Genomic DNA, 26,124 nt, shown 5'->3' on the forward strand with positions numbered 1-26,124 from the left:
CCAACGTATGGTCCCCCTCTCCGATGTCTTTGTCATGTCGTTTACCTTGGTCTTGGGGAAACCGGTTCTGAATGGTGCCACAAGCCCCTATTTTCTTTTTCAAGAGGTCTATGAAAAGCATGGGAGGAGTATAAAAATTGTCTTGGAGAGAAAGATGGAGGTGACTACCATAAATAAACAATGGCCATGAGAGTTTAGTGGCCTCTCCAATTATGAAACGTAGAACAGCAAACACTGAACTATTATGAAACAGACAATAAGTTGACATCCATTGATGGAAAATGATCTGCCGTTTTTTAATAAGGGCAAATTATCTATTTTTTTAATAATATATATTATTATTGATTTTTTTTGTTGCCCTTTTTCTCCCCAGTTTCGTAATATCCAATTGGTAGTTACAGTCTTGTCCCATCGCTGCAACTCCCGTAAGGACTCAGGAGAGGCGAAGGTCGAGAGCTGTGCGTCCTCCGGAACACGACCCCGCAAGCCGCACTGCTTCTTGACACAATGCTCGCTTAACCCAGAAGCCAGCCGCACCAATGTGTCGGAGGAAACACTGTACACCTGTTGACAGCTACCTAGCTAGCTAGGCTACCCAGAGTTCGCTCTCAAATTTCGAAAAAAGTAGCTATGAACTCACATTTCCCATTTGAGACAGACAGGTCCAGGTTTCAATGTAACAAGGCCTTAAAAATACAAATAATGTAACTAAGTAGCTAACGTAACCATTATCTCGCTAGCCAGCTAGCTAATGTTAACTGCTAGCTAATGTTCCAGCCAGATGTCACAATGACAGCTGTAATCTTGGCGTCGCACGAGCTACTCTTGTGAGGTGATGAAGAACTGCACAAGGATGTGGAGAGCAGCCAAAATTAAGGTGAGCCACCTGCCAGACTGGAATCTAGATGTGTCTTTATGATTGAAGCATCACATTTTCAGGCAGGCCTAATTCACTTTTTATAGAAATAGTGTTTATTTTTGTCCAAATTATTTTGTAAATGAAATTGAATGTAAACGTTTTAGAGCTGAAAAATAAAGTAAACTGTTCTTTCCCTCTTCTAGTGAAAACTTTTGGTGCAATACTATTTTACACCCACAAGATGGTGTCAGATACTGGAGCACTGAATAGCCTACGGCAGACATTAATGTAGCCTATATGCTCTGATCCAAAATATAGTCTATTGAGCTAGGCCAGGGATGAGCATCGTTGATGGGGGTGGGGGCCACACAAATTAAGAACTCATGAGGGGTCGCAGTGGCTTGCAGGTCTGCTTACCCTCATTCATTCATATGCAACATTTTGTTGGCTAACAAAATCAATGGGGGCCACCCGGTCGGAAATGATTACTACAAGTTTAGGTAGCTGGCCGCTAGACTAATTCACCAATTGACTGACATAACAAGAAAACTGCTGATGCACTACCAAATTTAGAAATTGCACCTTGTGTATTCCACTATTCTAACTCTCAACAGTATGTTGAGACCCCAACTCAGTTCCAAAAAAAGTATTTTTCTATTTTTTTTGGGGGGGGGGGGGGGGGGGGGTCAAGGTTACAACAGGTAAAAGTTACATATTAATCATGGGATGATTGTTGGATGATGCTTTGTAAACATCAATCAAAACAAACTGAACATAACCCGATGGCCAGGACATAGTGCAGTGTGCTGCATATGTCAAGAGGTTTTCCACCTTCCTTTGCCGTCGTATGACAAAGAGACTTTTTGAATGAGGGGTATCATTTACGTCCTATTCCCATCATGGTCATTTGGTCACCGGCGGTCAGGGCCTCACTGAAGAAAGCCTTTGTTGCTACTTGCGCTCATTTTTACTAAGCCTTTTATCGTTGGTACAGAAGAAAGACTGCAAGCTGCGTGTGTAGAGCTGGCCCTCTTATTGTGTTTCCTACCGCAGATTCTAAAATAAAACGTCTTAAAACCCCTCTCCTTTCAGCTCTCCACTTCCAGCAATTGTTTCTGCCTGAGTCTTATCTAGCTTCCCTCCCTTTCCCAAGGGTAATGTGCCCTGTTCTCTGAAGACTATCACATTAGTGAACACACTGGATAGCAGCTAGATCCTCACTCTGGGTGGGACATGGTGACCACATGACCAGTCTCACACGTTCTCATGTGGTCAGGAACAAATGCTTTGATGAAGAAAATAACATTGTTTCATCATATTATGAAGTCGGATTACATACAAATTGAATATATCCTCCTGCCTTTTTGTCCTCTCTTCATTATCTGTGGTCAATGAGATGTCTCTATTTATTCTTCACTCAGCCCATAATCATGGCCTCTTTAGAGGATTATGTAGCCCATAATCATGGCCTCTTTAGAGGATTATGTAGCTCATAATCATGGCCTCTTTAGAGGATTATGTAGCTCATAATCATGGCCTCTTTAGAGGATTATGTAGCTCATAATCATGGCCTCTTTAGAGGATTATGTAGCTCATAATCATGGCCTCTTTAGAGGATTATGTAGCTCATAATCATGGCCTCTTTAGAGGATTATGTAGCCCATAATCATGGCCTCTTTAGAGGATTATGTAGCCCATAATCATGGCCTCTTTAGAGGATTATGTAGCTCATAATCATGGCCTCTTTAGAGGATTATGTAGCTCATAATCATGGCCTCTTTAGAGGATTATGTAGCTCATAATCGTGGCCTCTTTAGAGGATAATGTAGCTCATAATCATGGCCTCTTTAGAGGATTATGTAGCCCATAATCATGGCCTCTTTAGAGGATTATGTAGCTCATAATCATGGCCTCTTTAGAGGATTATGTAGCTCATAATCATGGCCTCTTTAGAGGATTATGTAGCCCATAATCATGGCATCTTTAGAGGATTATGTAGCTCATAATCATGGCCTCTTTAGAGGATTATGTAGCTCATAATCATGGCCTCTTTAGAGGATTATGTAGCTCATAATCATGGCCTCTTTAGAGGATTATGTAGCTCATAATCATGGCCTCTTTAGAGGATTATGTAGCTCATAATCATGGCCTCTTTAGAGGATTATGTAGCCCATAATCATGGCCTCTTTAGAGGATTATGTAGCTCATAATCGTGGCCTCTTTAGAGGATTATGTAGCCCATAATCATGGCCTCTTTAGAGGATTATGTAGCTCATAATCGTGGCCTCTTTAGAGGATTATGTAGCTCATAATCGTGGCCTCTTTAGAGGATTATGTAGCTCATAATCGTGGCCTCTTTAGAGGATTATGTAGCCCATAATCTTGTGGTAGGCCAATCTATGAGTTATTTTTTTCAAGCTTTTTATTTTATTTTTATTGACACGTAAAATCGAAAAAAGTAGACATAAAACATACCACAGAACAGGGTATTCTTGATGTATGATTGACTTATGTGCGTCAGTAAAAGTGATTTAACCTGCATTTCTGGACATATTATTTACCTTCAATAATCTGGTAAGGGTTTTGATGTTTATTATACAGTCACATGATTAATTCCTTCTATCTAGAGGTTGAGTTAAGTCATCACACACGCTTGCAGAGCAAATGGCATTACTCCCACTACAAGTCGAGATTTATCAATTCTTTCCCATGTTCTCATGTACCATATCACAATTTTTCCCACTGCAGGGGAAGGAAGAATGTTGTTCTTCACAGATCATGGCATAAGTAGTGGGTCTCACCTATCAGTTGTCCAGGGGCCATGAGAGAACACAGCCCAGATTGGCTCTGCCGTACTGCACTGCTGCTCAACTCCTCAGAATGGTAGGTCATGCAGGTCTTGAGTTGTGATGGGCGGAAAGGTGAGGCAGGATGTTCTTATTTACAGTTCCTGCCACAGAGAGCTGCCAGAGCCATTTGTTGTAGTGATTGAGGAAAACAGTCTGCTGCACATCCACACACCATGGGGTGCTGCTTGGGAACAGAGGTCTCCTGCCACGTACAGAGTGTTACCGGTATTTACATTTGATATAAAAAGCTGCATATCCTGTTTCCAAAGTTAAAAATAAATCCAGCAAATATTTATTGTAAACATTCGGACCGATACCTTCTATCAGATATGACAATGGTTGTTTACTTTTTGAAAGAAAAAAACATCTCTGACATGCTGATGGGTACCCCAGACAAGATCATCTCTACTTTTAAATACTAGGATTACTATTTTCAATTGATCAAGGTCAAGGGCAGGAACACAACCAAAGTAGACGGTTTTACATTCACTTGTGACTTGTTTTGGGCAATAAAGGGCTGTGTAAGTTGGTGAATTGGGAAACAGTAAATTCAAGAATTGAACTTCACTGTAATATTGATGTTGCACTAAATGCATCTGTTTTTTGGTGTCTGACTGGTTCATTAAAATTCTTTCTCTTCCTGTCAGTGAGTTCTTTCAAAGGTTCTTCACGTCATTCAAAACCAATAAAACAATACAAATGTTTGATGTAGAATAGGTGAGGCCAACACGTCATCAATCAATAGAAATATAATGTAGGCTATTCACATGTCATATACAGTGAAATAATGTAGAAAGTGATTCTAGAACGTCACACTGTCACTGCAGTTTGTCTTTGACGTTGCGTCCTTCCTCTGTTCTTCACTATAAAGACTCAGCGCGTGGACTGCAAGCAGTGCTGAGTACAGGGGCGGGATAAGAACTTCTCAGACAGTTGCACATGAATTAATCTACACTACCGTTGTTCAGAGGATGAATGGCTGATTTTGCTCTGTTTTGTTTAAAATCTGAGGCGTTTGTTTTATTCTACAAAATATTTTAAGAATCACCCACTTGGTGGCAATGCTTGTTTAAATTCCTTTCACTCAGTTCCTAAGAGTAGAGGGAAAACGTCGCACAGGTCGCACCTGCACTCATCTGTCTCTTCAGTTGCAAGTACTAGTCGGAGTGGAACCAAAACTGCACAGGGGAGCTGTCCTGCAAAACAAGCTATGGGATACGTGGACAACTGCTGAGTTTCTTACATTTTGATCTAAGGATTTTTTGGATTAAAAACTAAAAGGACGCATTTTCATTTATATAACTTTTGGACTGTTACCTGAGAGACTATATCGCGTTTTATTCTCAGCCAACACTTCTGTCTCTTTCTTGGGATTTTCTGGGGGTATCACCGGTGGTGGACAGAATGGCCCCGCTCAACTGTGCCAAACTCTCAGTCGTCTTTCATTTAATCACAACTATAAGCGGTAAGAATTATTCCATATGTATCCAGAGAAGGTTTCTCCTTTTATAATTATGTTCCTTGAAGTCACTTAAAGTTAATGTCTCTACATTTGGTGATTTTTTTTTCTGTATAAATAAATTAAAATTGATATTCACATTTGGTCTGTTATTATGCTGGAATGCAGAGTATTAATGAGCAGAAGGCGTTTTTCTATTCAATTTGTTTCGAATGGTTTGAAGAGATGAACTAAGTTTGTTTTGGACTTATCCATATTACGAAATATGAAGTTGATGTGGCAAGGATAATCTTGTTTAAAGCGTGACCATATCACACAATCCAACTGAGTTAAAATGTCACCTGTTGCTGAAGTTGAATGCACATGTTGTTTCTTGGGATTGAAATTCCATGTTGTTGAAATTGAGTCATTATGATAATTCAAGTTCATTGAAACATCCAACAATCCAAGGTTGAGGTTCGGCAGTTAGGAATCCATACACGTATGGACATTGCAGTACAACTTGTCACCAGTAGAGGTAGTCACTTTCCATTGAAGAGAGGGATGTAATTGAGTAAACGCTGCTGTGGTGTGTTACCTTGGGAACTTATTACCTATACCTATGAGTTTATTACCTATACTTATGAATTTATTTATGAGTTTATGAGTTTATTATGTATATCTATGAGTTTATTACCTATACCTATGGATTTATTACCTTTACCTATGAGTTTATTGCTGTTACCTATGAGTTTATTACCTATACCTATGAGTTTATTACCTATGAGTTTATTACTTATTTATACAAGTTTATTACCTATACCCATGAGTTTTTTTTACCTATACCGATGAGTTTATTGCCTATACCTATTTATGGGTTTATTAGCTATACCTACCCATACGTTTATTACCTAAACCTACCTTTAAGTTTATTGCCTATACCTATGAGTTTATTACGATACCTACCTATGAGTTTATTAACTATACCTATGAGTTTATTACCTATGACTACCTATGAGTTTATTACCTATGGATACCTATGAGTTTATTAACTATAACTACCTATGAGTTATTGCATGTACCTATGAGTTTTTTGCCTATACCTATGAGTTTATTAGCTATACCTACCTATGATTTTATTTTCTACAGTACTGGTCAAAAGTTTGGACACCTACTCATTCCAGGGTTTTTCTTTATTTTTAATATTTTCTACATTGTCGAATAATAGTGAAGACATCAAAACTATGAAATAACACACATGGAATCATGTAGTAACCAAAAAAGTGTTCAACAAATCAAAATAGATTTTATATTTGAGATTCTTCAAAGTAGCCACCCTTTGCCTTGAGGACAGCTTTGCACATTCTTGGCATTCTCTCAACCAGCTTCATGAGGAATTCTTTTCCAACCATCTTGAAGGAGTTCCCCCATATGCTGAGCACTTGTTGGCTGCTTTTTCTTCACTCTGTGGTCCAACTCATCCCAAACCATCTCAATATGGTTGAGGTCGGGTGATTTTGGAGGCCAGGTCATCTGATGCAACACTCCATCACTCACCCTCCTTGGTCAAATAGCCCTCACACAGCCTGGAGATGTGTTATGAGTCATTGTTCCTGTTGAAAAACAAACAATAGTCCTACTAAGCGCAAACCAGAGGGAATGGCGTATCGCTGCAGAATGCTGTGGTAGCCATGCTGGTTAAGTGTGCCCTGAATTCTAAATAAATCACTGACTGTGTCATCAGCAAAGCACCATCACACCTCGTCCTCCATGCTTCATGGTGGGAACCACACATGAGGAGATCATCCGTTCACCTACTCTGAATCTCACAAAGACACGGCGGTTGGAACCAACATTTTTAATTTGGACTCATCAGACCAAAGGACAGATTTCCACCTTTTTAATGTCCATTGCTCATGTTTCTTGGCCCAAGCAAGTACCTTATTCTTATTGGTGTCCTTTAGTAGTGGTTTCTTTGCAGCAATTCGACCAAGAAGGCCTGATTCACGCAGTCTCCTCTGAACAGTTGATGTTGAGATGTGTCTCTTACTTGAACTCTGTGAAGCATTTATTTGGGCTGCAATCTGAGTTGCAGTGAACTCTAATGAAGTTATCCTCTGCAGCAGAGGTGAATCTTGGTCTTCCTTTCCTGTGGCGGTCCTCATGACAGCCAGTTTCATCATAGCGCTTGATGGTTTTTGCGACTGCATTTGAAGAAACTTTCAAAGTTCTTGAAATTTTCCACATTGACTGACCTTCATGTCTTAAAGTAATGATGGACTGTCATTTCTCTTTGCTTATTTGAGCTGTTAATGCCATAATATGGACTTGGTATTTTACCAAATAGGGCTATCTTCTGTATACCACCCCTATCTTGTCACAACACAACTGATTGGCTTAAATGCATTAAGAAGGAAAGAAATTCCACAAATGAACTTTTAACAAGGCACACCTGTTAATTGAAATGCATTCCAGGTGACTACCTCATGAAGCTGGTTGAGAGAATGTCAAGAATGTGCAAAGCTGTCATCAAGGCAAAGGGTGAAGAATCTCAAATATAAAAACTTTTTTTGGTTACTACATGATTCTATATGTTATTTCATAGTTCTAATGTCTTCACTATTATTCTACAATGTAGAAAATAGCACAAACAAAGACAAACCCTGGAATGAGTAGTGTCCAAACTTTTTACTTGTACACTATACCTACCTATGACGTTATTGCCTATACCTAATGAGTTTATTAATTATACCTACAAGTTTATTACCTATACCCATGAGTTTTTTAACTACACCGATGAGTTTATTGCCTATACCTATTTATGAGTTTATTAGATACACCTACCCATAAGTTTATTACCTAAACCTACCTTTAAGTTTATTGCCTATACGTATGAGTTTATTACCTATACCTTTTAGTTTATTACCTATACCTACCTATGAGTTTATTACGTATAATTATGAGTTTATTATCTATACCTTATGAAGTTTTACTGTTCCCACTTCATCTCAAATTTGGTGGAGTTATTTTGCAGATGTATTACAGTTAACTAGGCCCCTGGAGGAGGTGAAATATATTTGAAAACAGAACCAGTGTTTTCAGTTATGGTGAAAATATTTATTTCAGCATTGTTATCATGTGGATCCAGAGTGAAAGGTTGTTCAACATCTTGAGAATAGAATGTGTTTCACAAAGTAAGCCACATTGTTATCACTTGCCAGTTCCATATAATAAGGCTTACATGGAGAAAATTGGAACACTGAAATGGATATTATAGCCCTCCCTTCAGCAAAATATATTTTACGCAAACAATCCCTGAACGCTTAAAAAAAACAAGTGACCCTCCCCTATACCAAAATAATAATGAACACATAAATGGGATAGCAAAGAACATGCCTACTGTTTACCCTCACTTCTTGGACAGACCAGAGCCTAACATATGCAGTTTTAGGAACTGTTTTTTGTCCTGTAAGCATTACATGGCATTGCAGGAATTTCGATAGCGCACAGGGCTTCAGGCCAGATGGTTGTGGGATCACAGACCACTGTTGACAAGAGAAGGGTTGGAAAGATCTGTAAAAGCATTGAATTAATCTATCCTTGTATTTGCAGGTCTGAGAACGCATGACCATTAATAAACTTTTCATGCAATTCAATTTTTTTTTACATATTAGCAGTGTCTTTTTAATGTAACAAAAATCACCGACATTACTGGCTAAGAATGGACAGAGAGCTAGGCCTATGTGTTCATCTCATCATATTTCTCTAATGCCAAATCAGTGTGTCTTGTTTGCAACAAAAATAATTAAATCTGAGAAGTCATTAGGAATCTGAGCATGGTACTTTCAAAAGTTATGCCTACCTTTCCACCCCAGACAGAGTAGGCCTACCTTTCCACCCCAGACAGAGTAGGCCTACCTTTCTACCCCAGACAGAGTAGGCCTACCGACACAGAGAAAAGCTTTAACTGCTGGCTACTCTTCTTCCGTTGCTTAACCCAATGAGAGAAGTGTTTCCCCAAAATCTGTCTGGGTTTAAACTAGGGATGCACGATATATCGGTGAATATATTGGAATCGGACAATATAGGCTAAAAATGACAACATCAGTATCGACCCGATGTCTAGTTTAACGCCGATGTGAAAAACCGATGTCAAAGCTGCCGTGCATACCTATATAACGTAGGTACATGACGTGCATACCTGTATAACGTAGATACATGACGTAATAACGCCACATCAAATTTTGCTCTACACATGCAACACAGCATCCCTAACCTAGCCCACAATGTCTGCTGTGTGGCTCGAGCAATCAACAAGTCGAGCAGTCATTTGAAAGAGGAAGAAAATTTCAGCAAGACAACTCAAAGGTGAAATCCATTAAAGCCAAGATAATGGAATTCATTGCCGAATTCAACCGTTCTCTGTCGTGGGTGATGTTGGCCTTCGTCGACTGGTCAAGCACTGGTACACAATACCAAGTGCGCTATTTTTCAGATGTTGCACTATCGAAGTTACACAGTAATATCGTCACTGCTTTTAGCTTCACAACATACAAACTATGGAATGCCGTTTGGGTCTTTGCCTGTCTAATAAGATACAGTAGCACTGTCAATACTGTACAAAAAATCTGCAAACAAGCCAACACCGGCCACGAAAGATGTGTTTACATCACCGCTTTGGTAATAAAGCATCATTTGTTCGACCGCAACTTCTGGGATAGCTAGCTTTAGCTTGGTACCTCGCTAGCACCAATACAACCAGCCTGAAAACAATGACCAGTAGAAACTGCAGCCATTTTCATTATTCTTAGCAATGATTTAGGAATCCTTGTGAATAAGTATTAGCTAGGTTGCCACTTGTTGTTCATCTATTGAAATTGAACTTCAGCTCATGAAAAAAAATAGCTAGCCAGCTACTTAACCCTGTTCCCAAAGCAAACGTTATAAGCAGCCAGCTAACTTAATCTGGCTAGTGAGGTTTGACCGGACCAGGTTATGTGTTGTGAAGCTAGCCACAATAAGGATTAGGCACAATAGTGGAATTTGTGGTTTGCCTTTAAAATAAAAGTGTGTCATTGACAGTGATGCAAATTAATATAAATAGTAGAATTATGCCATACTTTTATTTTGAAGGCTAACCACAATGTCCATTTTTGTGGCTAATCCTTATTGTGGCTAGCTTCACATAGATGGGTCCAACCACCATTAATCAAATAAGAACTGTCTTATGAACAAGGGTTATTTTATATGATGACACCTAGCTATATAAACACAGCAAAAAAAGAAACATGTTTTTCAAAGATAATTCGTAAAAATCCAGATAACTTCACAGATCTTCATTGTAAAGGGTTTAAACACTGTTTCCCATGCTTGTTCAATGAACCATAAACAATTAATGAACTTGCACCTGTGGAACGGTTGTTAAGACACTAGCAGCTTACAGACGGTAGGCAATTAAGGTCACAGTTATGAAAACTTAGGACACTAAAGAGGCCTTTCTACTGACTCTGATAAACACCAAAGAAAGATGCCCAGTGTCCCTGCTCATCTGTGTGAACGTGCCTTAGGCATGCTGCAAGGAGGCATGAGGACTGAAGATGTGGCCAGGGAAATAAATTGCAATGTCCGTACTGTGAGACGCCTAAGACAGCGCTACAGGGTCGACAGGACAGACAGCTGATCGTCCTCTCAATGGCAGACCACGTGTAACAACACCTGCACAGGATCAGTACACCCGAACATCACACCTGCGGGACAGGTACAGGATGGCAACAACAACTGCCCGAGTTACACCAGGAACGCACAATCCCTCCATCAGTGCTCAGACTGTCCTCAATAGGCCGAGAGAGGCTGAACTGAGGGCTTGTAGGCCTGTTGTAAGGCAGGTCCTCACCAGACATCACCGGCAACAACGTTGCCTATGGGCACAAACCCACTGTCGCTGGACCAGACAGGACTGACAAAAGGTGCTCTTCACTGACGAGTCGCGGTTTTGTCTCACCAGGGGCGATGGTCGGATTCACGTTTATCGTCGAAGGAATGAGCGTTACACCGAGGCATGCACTCTGGAGCGGGATCGATTTGGAGGAGGTAGGGTCCGTCATGGTCTGAGATTGCAGGCAATCTCAACGCTGTGCATTACAGGAAAGACATCCTCCTCCCTCATGTGGTACCCTTCCTGCAGGCTTTTCCTGACATGAGCCTCCTGCATGACAATGCCACCAGCCATGCTGCTCATTCTGTGCGTGATTTCCCACAAGACAGGAATCTCAGTGTTCTGCCATGGCCAGCGAAGAGCCTGGATCTCAATCCCATTGAGCACGTCTGGGACCTTTTGGATCGGAGGGTGAGGGCCATGGCCATTCCCTACAGAAATGTCCGGGAACTTGCAGGTGCCTTGGGGAAGAGTGGGGTAACATCTCACAACAAGAACTGGCAAATTTGGTGCAGTCCATGAGGAGGAGATGCACTGCAGTTCTTAATGCAGCTGGTGGCCAAACCAGATACTGACTGTTACTTTTGCTTTTGACCCCCCTTTGTTCAGGGACACATTATTCCATTTCTGTTAGTCACATGTCTGTAGAACTTGTTCAGTTTATGTCTCAGTTGTTGAATCTTATGTTATTTACACATGTTAAGTTTGCTGAAAATAAACGCAGTTGATAGTGAGAGGACGTTTATTTTTTTGCTGAGTTTAGTTAGCTAGCTAACTGTAGCTACTGAAACAGATTATGTCGTTTTGCTATGTTTTTGGGGAAGAACATTGTTTGCATCCATGAGCTAGCTAGTTTTTTTTGAGGACCAGCACTGTAGATGCTCGAAGCAACTTTACCAGCATCATAGCATATGTATCGATGAATCGTTGTGAAATATGAAATACGAGTGATAGTGTAATCAATGTGCAATAACAAAAAATGTATGAACTCGTTTAATTATTATGTAACGTGCAGTCATATTCAGATCCTGATTGGTCAACAAGCTTATTTGACACTTCAAATAGTGTTATGATTTGATGTGTATCTTTTTTGACATTAAAAGACCCCAAAGGCATTCCATAGAAATCCTGGTTGAGAATGAAATGACTGAACAAATGAACAACGAAACAGCAAAGCAAGTAAGTGAAATAAATAGTTTTTGATTATGTTTTACTGGTAATGGGGAAATACGTAAATGCCATCAAAATCATTTTGGGGTCAGTGTGGTGTGTGTGTAACCTTTGTTTAACTAGGAAAGTCAGTTAAAAACAAATTCTTATTTACAATGACGGCCTACACCGGCCAAACACGTACGACGCTGGGACAATTGTGCGCCACCCTATGGGACTCCCAATCACGGACGGATGTGATAGAGCCTGGATTCGAACCAGGGACTGTAGTGATGCCTCTTCCACTGAGATGCAGTGCCTTAGACTGCTGCGTCCATGTGTAATGTGTTAACTGTTTAACTGTAGTAGAATGATTGAAAGGATGCAAAAAATTGTAATATCTGTTATCTGTATTGTTTTTTTGGCAAAGAAAATATCGGATATCGGTATCGGCCTTTTTCAAGAATATTGTATTTCGAACCATAGCTTATAGGTTATGGATCGTTTGATTGAGACCACACTACAGTGGCTTGCGAAAGTATTCGGCCCCCTTGAACTTTGCGACCTTTGCCACATTTCAGGCTTCAAACATAAAGATATAAAACTGTATTTTTTTGTGAAGAATCAACAACAAGTGGGACACAATCATGAAGTGGAACGACATTTATTGGATATTTCAAACTTTTTTAACAAATCAAAAACTGAAAAATTGGGCGTGCAAAATTATTCAGCCCCCTTAAGTTAATACTTTGTAGCGCCACCTTTTGCTGCGATTACAGCTGTAAGTCACTTGGGGTATGTCTCTATCAGTTTTGCACATCGAGAGACTGAAATGTTTTCCCATTCCTCCTTGCAAAACAGCTCGAGCTCAGTGAGGTTGGATGGAGAGCATTTGTGAACAGCAGTTTTCAGTTCTTTCCACAGATTCTCGTTTGGATTCAGGTCTGGACTTTGACTTGGCCATTCTAACACCTGGATATGTTTATTTTTGAACCATTCCATTGTAGATTTTGCTTTATGTTTTGGATCTTTGTCTTGTTGGAAGACAAATCTCCGTCCCAGTTTCAGGTCTTTTGCAGACTCCATCAGGTTTTCTTCCAGAATGGTCCTGTATTTGGCTCCATCCATCTTCCCATCAATTTTAACCATCTTCCCTGTCCCTGCTGAAGAAAAGCAGGCCCAAACCATGATGCTGCCACCACCATGTTTGACAGTGAGGATGGTGTGTTCAGCTGTGTTGCTTTTACGCCAAACATAACGTTTTGCGTTGTTGCCAAAAAGTTCAATTTTGGTTTCATCTGACCAGAGCACCTTCTTCCACATGTTTGGTGTGTCTCCCAGGTGGCTTGTGGCAAACTTTAAACAACACTTTTCATGGATATCTTTAAGAAATGGCTTTCTTCTTGCCACTCTTCCATAAAGGCCAGATTTGTGCAATATACGACTGATTGTTGTCCTATGGACAGAGTCTCCCACCTCAGCTGTAGATCTCTGCAGTTCATCCAGAGTGATCATGGGCCTCTTGGCTGCATCTCTGATCAGTCTTCTCCTTGTATGAGCTGAAAGTTTAGAGGGACGGCCAGGTCTTGGTAGATATGCAGTGGTCTGATACTCCTTCCATTTCAATATTATCGCTTGCACAGTGCTCCTTGGGATGTTTAAAGCTTGGGAAATCTTTTTGTATCCAAATCCGGCTTTAAACTTCTTCACAACAGTATCTCGGACCTGCCTGGTGTGTTCCTTGTTCTTCATGATGCTCTCTGCGCTTTTAACGGACCTCTGAGACTATCACAGTGCAGGTGCATTTATACGGAGACTTGATTACACACAGGTGGATTGTATTTATCATCATTAGTCATTTAGGTCAACATTGGATCATTCAGAGATCCTCACTGAACTTCTGGAGAGAGTTTGCTGCACTGAAAGTAAAGGGGCTGAGTAATTTTGCACGCCCAATTTTTCAGTTTTTGATTTGTTAAAAAAGTTTGAAATATCCAATAAATGTCGTTCCACTTCATGATTGTGTCCCACTTGTTGTTGATTCTTCACAAAAAAATACAGTTTTATATCTTTATGTTTGAAGCCTGAAATGTGGCAAAAGGTCGCAAAGTTCAAGGGGGCCGAATACTTTTGCAAGGCACTGTAAATATCCTATTTGCGGAAAATCAGAGATCAGGGGCAGCATTGGGCACACATCAATATATAGCCTAATAAGCAACTATTTTTTTTAACACTGAGAAATATAGACATTTCACAATGAGGCTGAGCAAAGGTGGAGCATTGTTTCTGCATGGCGGTTGGCTATATGGTAGAGCCATTAGTAGTAAACTCATCTCAAGACTGAGGCAGATGTGGAGAGGTTTGGTCAGTGGGACAGGTACGGTACAGCATCACAGGGATGGGGGGGGGGGGGTGATTTGTCCTCTACAATCTGAAATAAACCCAACTAAGTTGAATAATAGGCATCTATCTATTCCTTGGGTTAAATGCGGAACACACATTTCGGTTGAATGCAACTGAACAGGTATCCCCTTCCCCCCTTTCCATTATAGTATTGGTGGTGCTACCTTGTTTAGCATTGAGATTGTTGGTGGATTTGTAAGGCAATGCTGGTGATAGGTGAAATAGGAAGCGTTGATTAGACTGTAGATGCTTGAAATTGGTAAATCATCTTTCCTATTGCTTTTCCCCCTGACACACACACACACCAAGCGTCTCTGTTTCTCTTTGATTGACTGCCAACATAGCCACCAGTGCAGTGTTATTCCAATGTGAAATGTGAACTGAGCTGTTGGTGTTTGCAGGTTCCTCAGATGTCTTACCTCTCCTGTGCATGATGGATTCTTGTATTGGGAGATTTCTACCAGCACAGCAGAAGCACTTCAGTTGAATCTGGATGTTCAGTTGCTATTGCTGTTGTGAACAGGGATGATAGCAGCATCCCCCTCTATAAGACATGTACATCTCTCTTGATGAGCCAGCTGTATATTTAGTTTTAACCCCTGCATGGGATTTCAATTTCAAGAATCCTCCTGGCTTACACAGTGGAAGAGCTCATAGGAATCTCAATATACAGGATCTTCCTATAGTTAACCACGTTTAATTCTATATAACCAGGAAAAGCTGACTGGCCACCCATCTTGGCCAGATGTTCCTTTATTCTGCTTTTTTAAAGGGGAGGCTTGTGCATTCTGTCTCCAAACTCCCAAAGCTAATCTACGGACTAATAAAAAAGTCTCTCTTACTGTTGTCTTAACCATATTGTTGGCAGAGTGCAGTGCTTTCTGAAGGACCCGGTGTGAGAGTGCAGTCACAACAGTTAGAAACTCTAACTGCACAGTAAATAGTAGTAGCAACTTGTTATTTTGGCAGTACTCTTGTCGTGGTTTTCAGGTCTCCGTTGTACATCTGCCACCAGAGCATAAAAAATCTTGTGAGTTTGTCTTTATGTTTTTCTGTTCTGAAAGACAACTCACCGTGAAATACCACTGTCTCAGAACGAGATCGCAGCGGGATGGCTGCATCGTCACACTATGAGGCAATGAACTTGAGGGATATAACAGTACAGGACAGGTTAACCCCAATGTAACCTTACAAAACCAGGATAGCCCACCAACTGTGAGCCAGTAAAGCCTGGAAATGAATAATGGAACATTTTAAGTTCCTTTTCTGGGAAATTCACAGCAGCATTAAAGCCAGTTGCTTAACCAAAATATATTGTGATAAATGTGTGGAAATATTGTAATGTTCCATTGAGGTAAAAATGGTGGCCCTGAGCACCACAGTGCAATACAGGAAGCCAGTGATCATGTCAGTGGCCACTGACTGACTACCGCTGACTACTGTTGTGCTTCTCTGCTATATCCATGGACACACTGCAGCGAAGATGACTCACAAGCCTCTGACCTTTCTCTTTCATAAAGGAGTGCGCCCACCCCCCCCACCATCCTCTCTCTCCCTTTGTTCTCCATGTTGGACATACAAAGAGATGGAGTGGCAAGGTTAAACGAGGGAGTCATTATTCCACATTGTTGTTTTTGCCTTGAAGACCCCAAAAAAGATCCTCACTCCAGAGATGGCATTGCTGGTACATGGTAGGACGGGAAGCACAGGGAGAGGTGTACCAGCCGCAGATGAGGGAATTCCGTACATTATACCCTGCACTTTAAGTTGTGACTGGGGATTTCCTCACAAACACAGTGACAGTACAGTCATCTCATACCGTAATAAAGAATAGGGTTTTATTACATAGTATCAGACATGAGCTGTTGGCCGCTAGCCCGGACTGCCTGGCACAGCCACATTCAGACTCCCACTCTTGTTCTCTCACTCGCTCTTGCTTTTGTTCTCACTCTCTCTGTCGATCTCTCTTCCTCTTTTAGCAGATTCACATTGGGTTTAGCAGTTTCTTACCCAATGGATTCAACATCATGAGATAGTTGTTGTATTACACAAGGGTTTGGCAGCACAGCTGAAACTATTTTGGGGTTTTTCAAGAGCACACTGATTTCCATGGGGACTAGACACAAAGGTAGGGTTTGGATTAGTTTAAAAACAGTCAAATGTTGGAATTGGTCATTGTTTGGAGGCCTTGTTTGTTCTCTGTTTTCTGTTTGGCTTGACCACAAACACTTCAGAATAGAACTTGGAATCCCATCATATGGGAGCAAAAGTCCTTCCTGGAAATGTAGCGACTGCAATGTCCTGTGCTGTTTTCCCAGCTTTAACCTGTAACGTGTACGCTAAGAATACAGAGACCACATTTAATAAATAACGGAACATGAAACACAACAAGAAACACGAGTAGCATACAGACATGAAACACAGAAACAGAATCAATAACGCCTGGGGAAAGAACCAAAGGGAGTGACGGATATAGGGGAGGTAATCAGGAAGGTGATGGAGTCCAGGTGATTCTCATGAGGTGCAGGTGCGTGTAACAATGGCGGCAGGTGTGTGTAATAATGAGTAAACTGGCTACATCGAGCGCCGGAGAGCGGGAGCTGGGGTAGACGTGACATAACCTACAGGTGTAGGATCTTAATTTGAGCCAGTTTGCTTCAGCAGGAAAATAATTCTGCAGCAACATAAAATGTGAATTATTATGTTGATTATAGTTTATGGACTTTTTTTTATAGGGGTTGATAAGGGCAAATCAAGTCTGACATTTTAAAATGGGAATTGCAAACTTTAGAAGCCTTTTTAAACCTATAGTACAAGTTAGCATTTCCTGCATTGCAGGAAAATTCTAAGCAACAAAAGAGTAATCAAGTTAAAATCCTACATCTGTAAGGTTGCAGGCGAAAAAGAAACACCTGAGCGGGGTCAAATGAAACTGGAGGCATCTTCTTTGCTTTTCCTCTGAAAATCTGATGCTTCCAGTTTGTACCGACCCTGCTGAGGGTGCCCCAGCTCTGCACAGAGGGAGGCTTGGAACTTATGAATGGGGGGTCCCAGACTAACACTGACAATGTCAACTGCTGTTTGATAACTGGCACAAGAGCCCAACACCAGCCAGCAGAGTGAGCTGAATATGGCAACCTAGAGAGACATCAGATAGTGGTTCCATGTCCATAAAATCCAATGCATTTATGTAGGATTCATAGAGAGGAACTGGTTGACTGTAAATGGAGGCATGGTCTGGTTCAATGTCTGTCCTCTTCTTTAATGTCTCCTAATGAGAACCAGGCCCTCTGAACTGAACCAGCACAACAAGCACAATTTCTAGCATTTCCAGGCGTTCCACTGGAGGAATGCAGCACACAGCTGTTCGCGGGGGGTTGTGGCGGGGGGCCTGCTGAGGTCAGCGCTGGGCAGGCAGGTGGGGGTAGGATGGGATGGGAGGCTGTGGGTGGAGAGCGACAGGGACAGGGCAGGGAGTGGAGGGCTTGATGAAGGGGGTAAGCCTGGGGGGGGGGGGGGGGGGGGGGGGGCTTTTTAAGTGGGCTGCCAGAGGCCCCTGCTGAACCATCCATCTGTAGTTTGTTATAGTGCAGAGCGGGGAAACTGTTCTTGGTTCCAAAGTTGCTACATTCATTTTTGGACTTCATTTTTGAACTTATAAATGCAGGATATATACGCACTGATTCTTGAAGAATATAACTTATAAATGCCTCATGAGCTTAGTTCAACTGTTGTACCTGATCAAAAGCTCAAATATAAGCTTGTTTTACTCCAATGTTTGTAAACAGTGTAAATGTAAACAAACACTGTATAACCTCAAAACATGGTTAAAACTCTCATTTTGATATCATGGTTCATGTTCAGTCCATGACCATCCACGAGAGTGGTTGCATTTCTCTAGGTCCATCCCTTAGCTTGGTATCGTAATATCAACAGTAGTGTCCCAGACACCAATATACAGTGCCTTGCGAAAGTATTTGGCCCCCTTGAACTTTGCAACCTTTTGCCACATTTCAGGCTTCAAACATAAAGATATAAAATTGTATTTTTTTGTGAAGAATCAACAACAAGTGGGACACAATCATGAAGTGGAACGACATTTATTGGATATTTCAAACTTTTTTAACAAATCAAAAACTGAAAAATTGGGCGTGCAAAATTATTCAGCCCCTTTACTTTCAGTGCAGCAAACTCTCTCCAGAAGTTCAGTGAGGATCTCTGAATGATCCAATGTTGACCTAACTGACTAATGATGATAAATACAATCCACCTGTGTGTAATCAAGTCTCCGTATAAATGCATCTGCACTGTGATAGTCTCAGAGGTCCGTTAAAAGCGCAGAGAGCATCATGAAGAACAAGGAACACACCAGGCAGGTCCGAGATACTGTTGTGAAGAAGTTTAAAGCCGGATTTGGATACAAAAATATTTCCCAAGCTTTAAACATCCCAAGGAGCACTGTGCAAGCGATAATATTGAAATGGAAGGAGTATCACACCACTGCAAATCTACCAAGACCTGGCCGTCCCTCTAAACTTTCAGCTCATACAAGGAGAAGACTGATCAGAGATGCAGCCAAGAGGCCCATGATCACTCTGGATGAACTGCAGAGATCTACAGCTGAGGTGGGAGACTCTGTCCATAGGACAACAATCAGTCGTATATTGCACAAATCTGGCCTTTATGGAAGAGTGGCAAGAAGAAAGCCATTTCTTAAAGATATCCATAAAAAGTGTCGTTTAAAGTTTGCCACAAGCCACCTGGGAGACACACCAAACATGTGGAAGAAGGTGCTCTGGTCAGATGAAACCAAAATTGAACTTTTTGGCAACAATGCAAAACGTTATGTTTGGCGTAAAAGCAACACAGTTCATCACACTGAACACACCATCCCCACTATCAAACATGGTGGTGGCAGCGTCATGGTTTGGGCCTGCTTTTCTTCAGCAGGGACAGGGAAGATGGTTAAAATTGATGGGAAGATGGATGGAGCCAAATACAGGACCATTCTGGAAGAAAACCTGATGGAGTCTGCAAAAGACCTGAGACTGGGACGGAGATTTGTCTTCCAACAAGACAATGATCCAAAACATAAAGCAAAATCTACAATGGAATGGTTCAAAAATAAACATATCCAGGTGTTAGAATGGCCAAGTCAAAGTCCAGACCTGAATCCAATCGAGAATCTGTGGAAAGAACTGAAAACTGCTGTTCACAAATGCTCTCCATCCAACCTCACTGAGCTCGAGCTGTTTTGCAAGGAGGAATGGGAAAACATTTCAGTCTCTCGATGTGCAAAACTGATAGAGACATACCCCAAGCGACTTACAGCTGTAATCGCAGCAAAAGGTGGCGCTACAAAGTATTAACTTAAGGGGGCTGAATAATTTTGCACGCCCAATTTTTCAGTTTTTGATTTGTTAAAAAAGTTTGAAATATCCAATAAATGTCGTTCCACTTCATGATTGTGTCCCACTTGTTGTTGATTCTTCACAAAAAAATACAGTTTTATATCTTTATGTTTGAAGCCTGAAATGTGGCAAAAGGTCCCAAAGTTCAAGGGGCTGAATACTTTCGCAAGGCACTGTATATACAGTATATATCAACATTAATGGAAAGATTTCTAGGAATCTCAGTGTACATTCTTTTTTCTCAGCTCGTGTTCAAGATGCGCCGGCAAATTCTTCAAGGCCTTTGTCTATGTACATCGATCTATCCATATGGAAATACACACATGGGCAATAACAACTGAGTAATATCTACAGACTATTAATAACGTGTTTGTCTGGACATTCTGATCTCTGATTATGTTTCGTAGAAGTATTAAAGAGAGCGATGTGGTATACGTGGACCCTATACTGGTAGTACTCTGTCATACTGAGAGGAATGTTTTCATCCCTTTGAAAACCTTTGACCACATCCCTTCCCCTCCAAATAACCTTGGACTATGAAACAATGATGTTACAACATTTTGGCAGGAAGTTGATATTGCGTGCCAACGTTGGCACTGTCAGTTCATTCTTGGACAACAGCTGTTCAGACCCCCACAATAAAACAAACTGCAACTCTGTGTACTTTTGAGTGTGTATGCGTGTGTGTGTTTGGTGTGTTCACCTGCATTTGTGTGTGTCTAGGTTTCTGGAGTCCACCCAGGGAATTAGCCTTGTTGTGTAATTCCATTGTCTTTCTGGATACTGTCAGCGCTGGGCAGGCAGACATTTGCTCTTAAAGAGAACCTTTTATAAACGCGTTTGCCTGGAAACCACATGTTGACTGTACACAAGCTGCTTGGGGAGTAGAGAGTCAAAAGAAGGAAATCACTTGTGAGACGGTCACAACTCACGGACAGCAGAGAGAATGACAGTGCTTCCTATGCTGAGCACCGCGAGCAGCACCTATCAACAGCTTCAGCCGGCCCACCAACCACTGGGATTTTTAATCCACCGTTTCAACTTCCCCTTTTGTCCCTCTTCTCTATAAATGTAATAATAGAATACAGCGCATGCAGCAAAGGTCAGAGGTCAATCAAAAAGTGAATCTGCCCATATACTGTAAGTGTGTGTCAGCATTGTTATAAAATGGAGAAAGAGAGGAAGAGAGAGTCCCCACCAAACTAGATTGACTGATTGAGCCGGACAAAGGACTTGTGGACATGTTGCCGAGCTCATCTGGGTCTGCCCAGTTCTCCCCGGTTCTGACTGGAGTGACCTCTCTGGCTGAGGGGCACAGCTGCTCCCCATGTCCCCCCTACTCCCCCCTCCCCTTCTCATCTGCCTCACACCCACTCCTCTCAAACACACTCACATAACTCATCACTATCAGACCAGACCAGTATCCTCCAGCACCCTACTCTGCACGGACTGCCCCGTAAACACCTCCCACCCCCTCACAGCAGAATAGACCAGCACTAAGTGAATACACATGGGTTGTACTCAGGAAAAAAAACTCCCAATGCATTTATCACACCACTGGTGAGTCAGACTGTAGGATTCAGAGAGAGAGAGAGGAACTGGTTGACTGTAAATGGAGGCATGGTGTAATTTGTTGTATGAGAGTACTATGAAGCGCCACTTTGAAGTGTTCAGAGTGTGTTCTTGTATCCAATGACTCAGAGTGTTAGCCAATGTCTGAATGTGTGTGTGTGTGTTTCTGTGTTGTACAGGTCAGGTCAGCCTTCCAGCCCCTCTGCTGCTGCCCTCTGAGGACACACACCTTCTACACACAGGGAATTCACTCAACCTCACCTGCAGGTATTATACACACACACACACACACACACACACACACACACACACACACACACACACACACACACACACACACACACACACACACACACACACACACACACACACTGAAACAAAATACTTAATGTCAAGTTCACCAACAACAAGAGTTGTTCTTGACCACACAAGTTTATCTTGGTCAGGTCATATGGACAGAAAAAAGGGGGGTGATGACTGTTAAAATGTGTCATTCATTTTGATGACAGAGGTAAAGGAAAGAATCTGAACCCCCTGGCAAGGCTTTCAGCAACAAAAAAAAAACAGGTTCATGCAACCCCCTCCCCCGTTATTCATTAGATCAGGGTCAGTCAGGAGGTGAGGCCAGGTCCTGCTCCAGTTGATGGCTGTTCTCTGGACTATCACTGAAGCAATAAAGACCCAGGCTCTGATTTGGCCCCGTTAGACAGCTAGGCCAGGATAAAGAGAGGAGAGAGTATATATGAAAAGGACTGCAGGAGAATCAGACCACAGAGGCAGATAGGCAGTGACTCTCCCAGCCAGGCAAACAGTGTGGTCCCAATTTATCAATCTGTTCCAATTTCCTTCGGGGGGCCGGTGGGACCCCTGTCTGTCTGAAGTTCACACATTTGTTAAGCGTTTAGAGAGCCTTGCATCATTTTCTAGGCACTCCAGGAATGCTAACCCCTGTGGCCCAATGCAACGCTTCCCTACAAGGCCATGTGCTAAAAAGGCCCCGGACGATAACTGTCTATGGTTTCTGGCCTCTGGATGGGAGTTTCTTGACCCCAGGCAATGTAGGCAGAGGCAGTGGTATGCAGTGAGACATGTTTCAAGCTCCACCGGGATCGCTTTTAATGGGACCTTAAAAACGAACACTGGAGATAATGTGGTATTTGAACACATCGTCCCAGAGATCCCAGCCATGTTCCCATGTTAAAGTCCCTGTTATCAAGATGACTCCAGGTTATTGGAACGGCCTTCGAACACTTCCAAATAAACAGAATTTGAGAGGTCCTGAGGGGAGGGGCCACTATCAAAGTCAAGTCAGGTCAAAGCCAGCATTTAACACTGATTTCACTATCAATTCTATATCTAGGTAATACTGAGATCGAATCTTGAGAGCTGGTTCCTGTGTCCTGTAAGAGCATGTTTGTGTGCATAAATCAGGTGAGACAAGGAAGGTGTTTGACCTGGTGATGACATGCTGACCTGAGGATGACAACCCAGAGCTCTAGGGGGTGTAGGAGGGTAATAAGATAGTGATGATGCAGGTGGTCTGGCTGACCCTCTCAGATGGACCCTCTTTTTACTTTGTCACTTGACTTAGAGGTTGCCCTTAACCACAGATCTCCAATCAGATGTCCCTATCCTCAATCTAAATCTTAACCATTAGGGATAATAAATAATATCGGATCCTGTGTCAGTTATTATGGATAACTTCTGCTGTCTTCATCAGAGGTGCGTCCCAGCTGCACTGGAGGCTGCCCTGGCGGAACGTCACCTCGGAGGGGGTTCATGTGGAGGAGTGTGAGCCCCGGGCGAACGCCCACTGTAGTAAGCTGCTGGTGAGAAACCTGATCCCCAACGACACGGGGCTCTACAGCTGCAGGTACGCCCAGCCCTCCGCCGACATCAGCTCTACCTACGTATATGTCAAAGGTGAGACCCGCTTTATACTGTTCAGACATTGTAATGATGATGGTATAGCACCTTTCATACATACAATACTGTGTTTGCATCCCAAATTGCTTTCCATGTACATGCTGACAGAGTAGATCATCATTGTTGAGTTCTATAATGACATTCTCCCATGAACTCCATTGAAATCCAGCGTGTGAAAATGGAAATGAAAGGGATCTCACTTTGTGATTAAATCAGTTGTTGGATTCTGTTAACTTTAACACCGATAAGGAGCTTTTTCACATTTTTGATGTTTTTCCCTCATCATTTATTTTGTTGAGTTGGTTTGTTTCACAGCAACATAAGTTCAAGATATTCTCTCTAAGAACGGGTGGTGATGTTAAATGGGCCGACACCTTCCAGTGCAGTGTGGTGTAAACAGAGCCAACAAATACAACAAACTTAGAGCCTCTTAACGGCCAGGGTAGGGCCACGGTCACTGAACAGCCTGACGTTTTCCTGCACGATACAAGAGCTAGAAGCCAGACAGAAAAAAAATAATTATAAAAGAGAGGCTCCATCCATTCCACACCTAATTTAGCCTAGCATCAAAAGCCAAGCTCTCCACATGTTATAAAGAGTATGTCATTACAGGTATATGAGTATATGTAAAAGTGTGTGGGGGGGGGGGGGGGGGGGGGGGGTTAGTGAAAGACGGGCAGAAGGAGTTGTGCTTCTAACAGGGAGAGGAAGGCTTTCCTCCGCTGCCCGACTCCTTCTGGAACAGGGAAGGAGAGTGTGATCGCATCGGAAGCCCTGGTCATTGACTATTATTTCCTGCTCTCTCCGGCTTCTGTTTTCCAGTCAGTCTGTCCTGGAGCCTTTCACGATACCGGCTATGGTCTCTCCCATGTTACAGGCCTAGTCCTCCCATAAAACGTGGACAATTGTCTCTACTCAGTGAGAGCGATGCAGGACAACACTAAATATCTTAAAACATTGTCATAGTTGAGATTGACATCAGTGTCCCTTTAAATATCGTAGTCTCAGTCTGAGGGACTGTGGTGGGGATACGTCTCATGGAATATCTGGGCAGAGAGAGATAAGAATGTCAAGCCTGATTAATAACCGTTTGTAGAAGAAGAACAGAGAGGTCCTTCTATCTCTCCAGGACATATTTCTGTCCAGGACATATTTCTCTCCAGGACATATTTCTGTCCAGTACATATTTCTGTCCAGGACATATTTCTCTCCAGGACATATTTCTGTCCAGGACATATTTCTCTCTAGGACATATTTCTGTCCAGGACATATTTCTCTCCAGGACATATTTCTGTCCAGGACATATTTCTCTCCAGGACATATTTCTGTCCAGGAAATGTTTCTGTTCATGACATATTTCTTTCCAGGACATATTTGTGTCCAGCTCCTGTGTCTTAATGTCTGGCCTTTAGAAACAGATGCTGATATTCATGGCCAGAAAAGCACTGGACAGGTTGTGTGTCTTCCTACTGAGGTCCTAGCCTGACTCCCTGCCTTCTCTTTCTGTCTCCCCTGGCGATCTGACAGCCTGGTAGCCAAGTGTTTAGTCTAACCAGGACTCTTTCAAAGCCCTTCCAACTGTTTATTACATAATTTTCCCTGTTTGTTTTTCAAATACTAGTCCCTTTATCATGCCTAAACAGCTCAGCCTGCCACAAATCACTCAAGTATTTGTGTAACCACGAAGTTCCCACAGGAGGTCTGCGAAGGAACAGCCAGTCAGAGAGGCTCTGGATGCCTGCCCTGGTGAGAAAGACTGGAGCTGTGATAGCTATGATAGCTCCGTCTCCACCCTGTCTCTTTATCCAGATCTGCACCTAGCAGGAGGAGCAGGAGGGGGTTTGGAGTAGGAGCGGATCTCACTGGTCTGGAAGATTCTATTTGATCTCTGTGTGAGATGGATGGCCTAACATTATCCTCACTTTGATTTTTAAAACCTGATTTTTTAAAGAAAATGTTCTCTCCTGCTTCACTTTAGGCTGAGGACCACAACTTTCAACTTAATACAGCAAAACCATTTAGTTAAATTAAACGATATTAAAAACATATGACCTTAAATAATGATTGACATTTTCTGATTTGTTCTACAGATGAAAAACATCCGTTTGTGGAGCACCATTTCCGCAATCCATCCACCCTGTTTAGCTACAGACATGAATCCACCCTAGTGATTCCCTGTAGAACAACTTCTCCTGACCAGATCGTCACTCTTGAAGCGGTAAGACTTTTCATCATCATTTGTTATTTAAAATGGGCATATCATTCCCATTGTCTTTCAAAATAGAGCAAATGTTAGCATTTATTATGAGACTTAGCAATGACCAGTTGTATGAGATAGTATGGGCATGAGATTGATTACTTTACCAGAGTGTACCATGACAATGTCTGAAAGACGTCACTAAAGTTAAGATCGCAAAGAGACATGGTAAACACAGGCCCTCTGCACAATGGACAACATAGGAGTTCTCACACCCATCAAACGGTAGGCCATTCAGGCATGCGGAAACGGCCGGCGGACAGTGGCCAGGGGGAAGGGAGGCTCAGGGGCAGGGACAGAAAAGGGAGTCATCCTGTCTGCTTCC

At 42.1% G+C, this 26,124-nt stretch overlaps 1 protein-coding gene across 1 annotated transcript in view; it reads left to right on the plus strand.

The window, feature by feature from the left end:
- The first annotated feature begins 3,874 nt into the window (after positions 1–3,874).
- Positions 3,875–26,124, plus strand: part of LOC100136647 (vascular endothelial growth factor receptor kdr-like) — an 89,075-nt gene continuing 66,825 nt past the window's right edge. The window contains exons 1-4 of the mRNA XM_021583881.3: positions 3,875–5,173; positions 21,796–21,883; positions 23,337–23,539; positions 25,633–25,760. Of these exons, the coding sequence (XP_021439556.2) occupies positions 5,113–5,173; positions 21,796–21,883; positions 23,337–23,539; positions 25,633–25,760 (480 nt within the window). The 5' untranslated portion in view covers positions 3,875–5,112. The remainder of the gene's footprint in view (positions 5,174–21,795; positions 21,884–23,336; positions 23,540–25,632; positions 25,761–26,124) is intronic.

Source organism: Oncorhynchus mykiss, chromosome 25 (genome assembly GCF_057628025.1).
Source record: "Oncorhynchus mykiss isolate SJ-2025 chromosome 25, ASM5762802v1, whole genome shotgun sequence".
Classification (NCBI taxonomy): Eukaryota; Metazoa; Chordata; class Actinopteri; order Salmoniformes; family Salmonidae; genus Oncorhynchus; species Oncorhynchus mykiss.